The sequence below is a fragment of the Apium graveolens genome, chromosome 11 (genome assembly GCF_009905375.1).
Source record: "Apium graveolens cultivar Ventura chromosome 11, ASM990537v1, whole genome shotgun sequence".
Classification (NCBI taxonomy): Eukaryota; Viridiplantae; Streptophyta; class Magnoliopsida; order Apiales; family Apiaceae; genus Apium; species Apium graveolens.
The window spans coordinates 1,724,525-1,735,780 of NC_133657.1; the positions used below are offsets into that span (position 1 = coordinate 1,724,525).

Genomic DNA, 11,256 nt, shown 5'->3' on the forward strand with positions numbered 1-11,256 from the left:
CACTTACGTTAGAGTTTCTAAAATCGACAACACCTGGATGCATCGAATTGCAGAATACCTTATTTTTGGGGAAAAAAATTAAATCAAAAAATAGTATTTTTCTGATTTTTTACATATTATTTTTAAAAATGATAATATTTGTGCCAATTTTTTTTGAAATTGGGTATTTAAAAAAAAGCCCTTATACTTATTAATATACATCCCATCGTTCATTTAATTTTAAAAAAAAAATATTTTTTAACACAAATTTATGAGTTAAATTTAGAATTTTTTAAAGTAATATTAAATTAAGTAAAATAATATATATTTACTAAGTCCATACATGGCGCGATATATAAGACAACAAGGACTAAGGGGGTGTATTCATTTCAGATTTTAAAGGATTGATAAGAATCTATGGATTTTAAAAGAATTTCGTTGATTTTACTTCTTCGTGGATTTTGACGGAGTTGATAAAAAAAATCCTGCAGAGTCTTGCTGTTTTTGTGAAGTTTTCCATAAATCCTTCAAAATCTCATGTATTTAAAAGAGATTTCAAAAGATTAAAAATGAACTACCAAATCCATCAAAATTCACCATTTTTTTGTAAAAAAAATATCCACAAACTTTTGAATACCATCAGATTTTGATGGATTTTTAAAAATCCAAACCGAATACCACCAGATTTTAGTAAACTTTTAAAAATCTAAATTGAACTCTACATGCATAATTGACTTGTCGATATATCTGAGATCTCTACATGCATAATTGACTTGTCGATATCTCTGAGATCTCTACATGAATAAATGACTTGTCGATATCTCTGAGATCTCTACATGCATAATTGACTTTTCGATATCTCTAAGATCTCTACATGCATTTTGACTTGTCGATATCTCTGAGATATCTACATGCAGTTTAACTTGTCGATATCTTTGAGACCTCTACATGCATTTTGACTTGTTGATATATCTAGTTCTCAACATAGAAAATTTGACTTTTCGATCTCTAAGACCCCTACATGCAGTGACTTCTCTACAAGCCATTTTGGATTTCTCGAATGACTTCTCGATATACCTTGATCTGTGACTTGTCGATATCTTTACTTAGAACATTTTTCCTAGAACAACATTATTCAACTCCAAACTTCTACACTTTTCTCTGAGACATGATCATGACTTGATCTTCTTCCAGAGTTTATTCATTAGCTTGAAAAGCTGTTCACAAAAAAATTCTCCAGACTAATATACTAAATATTTTTACAGACTCAAGGAATATAATTATAGAATACAAATATTGATTATCATACAACTTAATCTTAACCTTAGGGATGTCAAATTAACTTAGTCTTGTTATTATACAGACATGTCTTACACAATACAATTAGTTGAATCGATTTTTTTAGTTGCATATGAGATTACATGTAGTTGCAAAAACTATTTGAGCTTGAAAGAATACCATATTTGTCGGGGAATTAAAAAATAATATTTTCTATTTTTTTACAAATTATTTAAAAAATGAAAATATTTGTGCCATTTCTTTTGAAATTGGGTATTTTTTTAAGAAAGCCTTTATATTTATCAATATACATCCCGTTGTTTATTTAATTTTTGATAAAAAAAACTTAAACACGAATTTATAAGTTAAATTCAGATTTATTTAAAAGTAATATTAAAAGTAAGTAAGATAATAAATCTCTTTAATATATAAGGCCTGTAGGATAAATGCAAGTAATTTTACAGGAATACCCTCCTCATTTAATATGTCCTAAAACAATTGCAACTGTATTTTTCACTCCATCAACTCCATCTGCTCTTATGTGATGTTATCCTCCAAATACCCTTACCCCAAAATACAAGGGATATTACCGATAATACAGGTTTACATGCTCCACAAATACGTATTCCCGGTTATATTATCTGAGTTTCCCCCTTCAACTTCATTTGTAGCTACCTTCTATCCCAGTAATTGATTCAATTTGCACCTTTCAAATTGTGGAGCTCTAATTGACCCAGTTTTCGATGTCACTTTACTCTCAAATCTGATGTGATGGGGGAGGACATATGTTTTCAAAATTCAAATTTGAATACATATGTCCTCCCTTTAAAAGGATTCCTTAACTGATTTCTATTACGCCCATTTCATCAGGTATACCTTTATCTCCCCTTTTTTTTTTCTTCAGTCAAGTGTAATGAAGATTTTGCTATTAATTTGTATGTGGTCATATGTAATAATTTAGACCATGTGTAATGTTAATTGAAGCAATCATACATGTTCATGGTTGTTTGGTTACATAATAAATGTGCAAGAATTTATATCTGTATCAGTCTACCCATTTGAATTATAAGAACTTCCAAATTGTGAAGTGATTGATTTATTTTTCAGGGCGATTCAATATTGTACCAAGAGTTTGTGAAATTCTTAGGCAGCAATGGAGCAATTTACTAAGAAGAAAAGTAGAGCCGATAATATTTTACACCGAGTTTGTGAGTATGTTATTTTACATAGCATACCTTTCCATGTATATTGTGTTTGAGTTGTAAATTGACATTTATACATGTACGTCTATTATTTGTAGTGAATTACGAGACAATTTTAACAAAGAAGTACGTGCACCCCCAAAAGACAGTGCGTCAATATGTAAAGTCATTGATGAATGTAAGGTTCCTTTCATTTTTCATATATATGAATAATGTATTAACATTAAACTGAACAATATGTAGACTGCAGATTACAATCAAATTGGTTCTGCACAATATTAGAACAGTCAGCAGGATAATTGTATGTTTACTACCAATGAATTGACAAAATCTATGACTCTTTTTTTAAATAATGTACGTAAGAAGATGCGGGGTATGATTGTTCCCTTAGGACAGGAAAGTTGACCATCTCAGATGGTTCCACTATCACCTGACGGTATTATGCAATTACATTTTACATTATACAGAAACCAAATCATGTGACATTTCAGCCGAATGTAAATAACAATAATTTTGGTTGACTATTGCAGGAGGACTTCAAAACACAATGACGATGACACTGTTGTCCCCTTTATCAATCAATTTCCACAAATATGGATAGAGTTCTTTGTCACCACACTTTTTGAGGAAGCATGCTGAAATTATACATTGTAAGTGTTCAGTTTTGCAGCAAAATCATGGTGTGTACCGGACTAATATAAATGAAATTAAATAAATAAATAAAACTGACCAGGTGCAGGTAAGACATATGATGCACAAAAGGAAAATGTGCACCCACACAACATGATTGTAACTGAACCTGTCTTACCATATTCCCAATTTAGTAAGTTTGATATTTTTCCAATACGAACGCACTGCATATTGTTTACCATTTTATATTGAATAATTACTAACAATTTTGTAGGTGGATCCAATGAGATTAGAATTAATGGAAATGTCTTGAAGCTCGGCTCTACAACTGCTAATTCAAGGATGACTCACTTTAAGAGTTTGATTCATTTATCCTGCACATTTAAAACCACTAAAACTTTCACAACTAAACGTACATCAAAATCACAAAGTTGTAAGTTGGTGGCCCCGAGGAAACATTTTTAATGTTACTTATATATACCTTACAAACTATCTTCCTTTAAATTGAAAAATTTATTATTGGATCAACCATGAAAAATACAGAGATGTCTGCCAAAAAAATGTCGAGGAAGCGCAACAGTATAGCAGTGCCTTATTCCCCAATAAATTTTTTGAACAGCAGCAGTAAGTTTTCCAACCAACATCGCCTCTTATATCTTTGATTTTAAAATTGGATATGAGAAACCTAACATGAGTTGTTGAGCGGACTATAGGAAATGGCACTGCTGAAATAGGAATCAGTGAAAGTACAGTGGCTGACAAAGGGAAGAGACATGTTGATGTACAAATGAATCCAGATGGTAATTCCATACGTTCCTTTTATACTCATGAAATTACATATAGCAACCACAGATGTAGTTATAATTTGTTTGAATGATATTGGTTGAGGTACATCGTATGTAATTAAATAAATTGTAAGACATGAAATAGTTGCATATACAAATCCTGAATACAGTAGTAATAAAAGTCACGTAATAAATGTTGCAGATTTGGAAGAAGAATCAGAAATGGACAGTGTTGTTAGTGAATCATTTTCTGACCATGGTAAACGTTCTGACATACTAAATAATTAGGTTCCACTGAATGTTGTACTATTTGTGACGCAGATGATTTGGAGCAGTTCATATTTGACAGGAATTTTGAAAGTGGCGACGATCTTAAATGCCCCTCATGGAAAATTGATTTCAATGAGATGGAACTTCCAGAGAATACCTATGATCTGAATAATGACAATGGTAATTGAATTTAAAAAATTCAAAATTATTATAGTTTCCCCTCTATAATAGTTCACATAGTGTTTAAAATATCTATAATATTCCTCACAGACTATTCGTACGTTGCGAGAATGCATAGTGATCAGTCCGATGGGGAATCAGTGGAAGGTAAAGAACCAAAGTCATTGAAAAATTACCCTTTCTCTTTATTAAGAAATTAATATAACAAGTATGTAGACACTTCCATTTTTTTTCAGACATTCTGGAAAATGTCAATTTTCCATCTTACGAAGACATGAAAGTGTGTGTAGAAGGTAATTTCTCTGCCATGACCAAATTGGATTATGAATACCATTTGCCATAAAGGAGTATGTTACACTCGACCCTCCCAATATAAAGTGTAGCAAGTGTGAAGCTTGGATGTGGAAAGAAGAATGTGTGAATAAGAGTGTCAGTTGTGGAACCCCTGTATTCTCCCTATGTTGTGCGAAAGGTCAAATTAAACTTCCACGAGAGAAGCCAACACCTTCATTCATTTGGCAGATGCATAATGATAATGCCAAAGCTCAGAGATTTTAAGATGGTATGCGTTTATTCAATAGTATTTTTGCTTTCACGTCAACAGGTGGTAAAGTTGATAACTCAATTAATAACGGCGGGGCACCATACATTTATCGACTCAACGGACAGAACCACCATTTGTTTGGTTACTTAATACCAGAGAAAGACGACGACCCCAAATTCTGTCAATTATATATTTACGATACAGAAAATGAAATTAGTAATCGACTGAAATGGGTTAATGTTGATGGTGGCTCTGTAGTTGATGCTAAGATTGTAGCTGGTTTATCAGCCATGTTAGATGAAACAAACGAGTTAGTGAAAGAATTTTGCACAGCATGGGACCGATTTGAAAAAGATGGTGTTCAAGATTCAGTAATCAGACTAAAGGTTTGTAGATCCGAAAGTAGTCGTGAGAATCATGTTGGTCCATCTGATGAGGTAGTCGGTGTAATGGTGGGGGATATAGATGACAGTGATGGTTCTCGTGACATTGTAAAAGATTCTCATGTGAAAGGTTTGGAAAGAATCAGTGACATACATCCAAAACTCATGGCGTTACAGTATCCTCTACTTTTTCCTCATGGTTCAGATGGTTTTCATAAGAAAATTCCCTTTGGAAAGGTTGATGAAAAATCTCAAAAGAAAATAGAATTCATTACACAGAAAGAGTATTATTCGTACAAATTTCAAGCGCGCAGTAATGAATGTAATTTCTTCTTTTAATGAAGTATTTCAATGTTAATTGAATTAAAATAGGTGCAAAATTACTTACATGCTTATGTCAATAATCACTCTATTTCACAATAATTACTCCATGTTTGGGTGGGTTTCGTACCAACCATACCACATTACGTTCTGAGCTCTATACTAACATTCAACGGAGTTTGAATGAGGGAACCTCTGAGACCACAAACATGGGTAAAGGTTTTATTTTAACTGATGGATTTGTAGGTTCACGAAGATATATGCAGCAAAACTTTCAAGATGCGCTAGCTGTATGTCGCCATATTGGGCATCCTGACATTTTTCTTACAATGACTACAAACCCTTTATGGGATGAAGTACTCCAAATGATGAAACTACTACCCCATTGCTTGACACATAATTCCCCCGATGTGATGGCACGTGTGTTTAAACTGAAACTGGACCAACTGGTTGATGATATTAAGAGGAAAAAATATTTCAGAACTTGCCTTGGTGGTATTGATCAACATTTCATGCACTTTCAATTTGTTAAGTTTTATTATTTATTGTATTCTGCAAAAACTGACAGATGTATTGGTATGATGTAACATTTATGTACGTATTGGAATTTCAGAAACGGGGTCTCCCGCATGTTCACATGCTCATTTGGTTGGATGCGGCTTCAAAGGCTAATTTGCAGGCAAATGTTGACAAGTATATTTCAGCAGAAATTCCAGACCCTCAAATTGAACCGGTTGGTTACGCCGTTGTAAATGCTTTCATGGTACATGGACCATGTGGTAAAGTATTCCCTAAATCTCCATGCATGAAGCAATATAAATGTACGAGACATTTCCCCAAAAAGTAAGTTGTAATATAACTAAGATTGACGTTTATACTTAATTGCTGTACATATCTGTTACACGTACAATATTAGGTTGGTTAAATGATTGAAATCAACCTTACATGATGCAGGTATTGCAACTCAACAACATTTGACCAATCAGGTTTTCCTATATATAGAAGATGTCAAACACATATCACTGTTACAAAAGGGAAATCTGGTCTTGATAATCAGTAGGTGGTACCGTACAACCGCGATTTACAGGTGAAGTATCAGTGTCATATGAATGTTGAGATTTATGCACATGCCCGGAGTCTTAAATATCTCTTCAAGTACTGCCTAAAAGGGCATGACAGGGCTACTGTTGAAATTATGGGAAAGAAAAGACAATCCAGCAGCGGAGAGGGACTGAATGAAGCTGAAGATGAGATTCAATCTTTTTTTGATTGGAGGTACATCTGTGGATGTGAAGTCGCCTACCGCATTTTCGGATTCAATATACATTATAGATCTTTGGTAGTTCAACGACTTTCTTTCCATTTGGATGGGAATAAATATTGTACCTTTCGCTCAAATGAATCACTACCAAAAATGGCAGCAAGAGAGAAGGAGAAGTACACATAGTTAGAAGCTTTCTTTATCCTTGATGCCACTGATGACCATGCAAATCAATATTTGTATGACGAAATCCCACAATTTTATATTTGGAATGATGTAGACCGAATATGGAATCCACGCAAGCGTGGCAAAAAAAATTGGCAGGCTTTCGTACACACATCACAGTGCCGGGGAATTGTGGTTTCTAAGACTTCTATTAACCAAGGTACGCGGACCTACATCATTTGAGTCATTACGGACTGTCAATGGGACTATATTTAATACCTATCAAGAAGCATGTAAATAGTACGGTCTACTTGATGACGACAATGAATGGCATCAGGTTTTATCTCAGTTCTCTGAAAGTGGATTCCCTCATCAAATTAGACAGTTATTTGTCCACATAATGGTCAACTATAAAGTGTCAGACCTAAATGACATATGGAACCGACATTGGACCGCTGTGATTGATGACATTTTGCTGAAGCAGCAGCAACTCACTAGGAATCCACATATGATGCTAAATGACAAACAACAACAGTACTATGCTCTTGCAGGTAATTCTATATATGTATCCACTTATCACCTAAAATATTTAAAACATAACTTGCTCCACACACATTTCTCATATTCATTTCTGTTTGAAAAATATTCAGAGATTCACACATTATTGAAGAGCATTGGGAAATCACTGAAAGACTACAGTCAGATGCCTCAACCTCCCAACACTTATTTGGACTGCAATGTCAATAATTTGATTATTGAGGAAACAAATTACGACATAAATGAAATGGAGAAAGAATTCCAAAATCTTTACAAGAAGTACAACAAAGAGCAGTTGCAAGTGTACTCTTCTGTCATGAAATCGGTGGAGAAAAATGAAGGAGGTGTATTCTTTGTGTATGGGAGTGGTGGATGTGGCAAAATATACCTCTGGAGGACATTACTATCTAAGTTAAGATCAGAGCGTAAAATTTATCCTGCTAGTTACTTCGTCGGGCATTGCTGCAACTTTAATGCCAGGAGGACGTACTGCACATTCAAGGTTCAAGATTCCAATTGTTATTGATGAACATTCCATGTGTTCCATATCTCATACGTCAGACATAGTAGAATTGATCAAGCGCACAAATCTAATAATTTGGGATGAGGCTCACATGCAACATCGATACGCATTTGAGTGTCTTGATCGTTCCTTGAGAGATGTCCTCAAGGCAGTAGATCCGAAGCGATTTCATATGCCCTTTGGAGGTATTACAGTTGTGCTAGGTGGTGACTTTCATCAAATTCTCCCAATAATTCCTAGACCATCAAGGGGTGAAGTAGTTTCTGCGTCAATTACAAGATCCAGGATCTGGAAAATTGCTACGATTTTCAAGTTATTGCACAACATATGATAAAACAAAGGAAAAAATGTCGAGGAAGTAAAAGCTTTGTCATATTTTGCAGAATGGGTTCTACAAATTGGGGATGGAAAGGTTGGCCTGCGGCTCACGTTAACGTGATTATGTTGAAGATGGCATTGCCATACCTAAACAATTCTGCCATCTTAAGTCAACCAACTCCGTTGATGAAATGATTGATAGTGCATTCCCTAATTTCATGGAGAATTATAGAGATGTAGAGTATTTGAGTGAAAGAGCAATATTAACACCAATAAGTATAACAGTTGGAAAAGTTAGTAGTGTTATTGTGGAAAAGATTTCAGGCGAGATGCCTTCTTACTTCTCCATTGACACAACGGAAGATTATCCGGGATCTAAAGATGATCAGTTACAATCTTTTCCACCTGAAAACCTCAACTCCATTAACATTCCTGGATTACCTCTACATGAATTAAAGCTTAAGGTTGGAGTGGTTGTGATGTTGACGCGAAACCTGAATCAGACTCTAGGACTATGTAACGGTATTAGGTTGATGGTTACAAGGTGTCTATAAAATTGTATGGAGTGTGAAGTTATAGGTGGACAGTAAAAGGAACTAAACACTTTATCCCACGAATGGAATTGGCTCCAACAGAGACAAGGTTGCCTTTCAAACTTTGTAGGAAGAAAATGCCTCTCCAAGTATGTTATGCAATGACAATCAACAAAGCTCAAGGTCAATCTCTAGAACAAGTTGCATTATATCTACCTAACGGAGTGTTCACTCATGGCCAATTGTATGTTGCTGTAAGCCGCGTCACTTCACCGCAGGGTCTGAAGCTATTTATCGATGACGAAGATGGTAACAATATCTACATAACTCAGAATGTGGTATATAAAGAGATCTTCTATAATTTACCAGTAATATAGATTCCTGTAAACAACCTTACATTCTGCATTCAAAATATATCAGTAACGGTCTTCAATATTAAGGTCACAGTTACTGACAATATTTATCAATTTTTTTGTTAATGAAGTACATTATGTATTGAATACCAACAAACATCATTATTATATTGCTTAAATTCGACATTGATCCTTTTTCTTTCTGTTGACAGTTAATCATATATTGGAGATTAAATTGAACATTCCGTATTCAATCTCCCAAATCTCAGATTAATAATTGATAAATTACAACTCTCACAATATATTCATCAGACTAAACATCAAATAAATGCGCACAACCCAAATATACCGATAAAACAAAAAATGGTTATAAGAAAACCAAAGTTTATTATATTGTGCAAAAGTATAAAGTAATCATAAAATATTTAACACAAGTACAATAATTGAAACTCAATTGTTAGTAATTGTGCCATCTTCCTTAGATCTACTTTACATTTTTGGTTAGCTTAAACAAGTAAGCAAAGTACTAATCTCAGATTCATTGTAAGGTATGATGTGCAAACACAGATTACTAATTTCTATTCAACAAAATTGCACATAAATATAGATTCAACAATATCTCATTTATAGTTACATATTTTCTAATTGGTTTTAGGTGTATAGTGATTGCAAATGGCTTTCAACAAATTTGACAGTTTGCACGTCCTAGTGAATCAAAAGAGGATTGGAGCGTCAGGGTAAGAGCCCAAACAATTTGGAAGGGAATCAACAGACAAACCCGAGAGCTTAAAGGTTTTAATATCATTTTCTGTGATGACTATGTAAGTATATATGTACCATTTATGGACCAAATTTTATATTCCGTGCACTTCTATTACACACGTCGTCAAGAATGTAAACTTTGCACTCAATTGTAGGGCTCTAGGATACATGCCTTTCTGGCGGCTACAATAGTACCCAAATTCGAACAAATAATGGAAGAAGGTCAAATTTATATTGTACAACTATTCAAGGTCAAAACGAACAATGGTGATGAGACAAGCCGACCAATACGTAACAACGGGCATATCTACTTCACAAATGAAACCAAAATGGAGAAAGATGATTTACTACACCAAGATATTCCACCTTACAGTTTTGATTTCTATAATCTTGCTCAGTGTGAGTCCCAAAAAAATGACAACTGATTTTTAACAGGTGCATAACTAATCTTATGTAATACATTATTTCAATTAAATTTAATTATGTGACATTAAATGAATGAAATTTACATGAAATCGGACGTGGTTGGTGTCATAGAGGACGTACATCCGAGAGCTACTTATAACAAAGATGGTGAAGATAAGTCACATGTGGCATTTACAATAACTGATGGCAGGTATACTGTGGTTGCCAATTGCATTGATCAGTTGTTATTTGATTTAATGTCTGCTTATTTTTCAGTAAACACACTTACATGAATAAAATGTAGGACCACTATCAATGTTACTTTCTTCAACCAGTTTGGTGACTCTTTTCAACAAGAATATGAGAAGATCCAAGAAAGACATGTTATCATTATTATAGCATGTGGAAGAGTCAGCGAATGGAAAAGTTATGTCACTAAAACTCAACTATTAAACTGGAATCAGTTATAAACACTTACTTTACATATTTCTTTTTATGTAGATGTAGTATACGTAACTAACTTCCCAGCAACAAGAGTATACTTAAATGTCAATCACTCTGTGGTCAATTTTATGAAATTAAGGTATTTCTCTTTTGTCATTACTGTCAACCACTACTAACAAAAATATTTAACTTAACTTATTACTTCATTGAAAACCTCTAAGACATATGAAGCCAGAGTTCTATATAATGGACTTAGATGAGGAGGAGGAATCTACAGAATTACCAGTATTGACTTTGACAGAGCTAGGAAAGTTGGACGAGACATATATTATGGTAAGAAATAAATTAAAATTACATATGACGATACACAACATTCCATTCAC

At 33.9% G+C, this 11,256-nt stretch overlaps 1 protein-coding gene across 1 annotated transcript; it reads left to right on the forward strand.

Annotated features, from left to right (window-relative positions):
• Positions 1 to 3,634: 3,634 nt before the first annotated feature.
• LOC141697564 (uncharacterized) lies at positions 3,635 to 8,389 on the forward strand. Its single transcript, XM_074502000.1, has 14 exons — positions 3,635 to 3,713; positions 3,803 to 3,889; positions 4,077 to 4,133; positions 4,196 to 4,324; positions 4,415 to 4,471; positions 4,561 to 4,617; positions 4,929 to 5,573; positions 5,819 to 5,928; positions 6,186 to 6,335; positions 6,660 to 6,911; positions 7,114 to 7,218; positions 7,336 to 7,549; positions 7,649 to 7,879; positions 7,980 to 8,389. Exons 1-14 carry the CDS (start codon positions 3,635 to 3,637, stop codon positions 8,387 to 8,389), a joined length of 2,583 nt encoding a protein of 860 aa, XP_074358101.1.
• Positions 8,390 to 11,256: the final 2,867 nt, after the last annotated feature.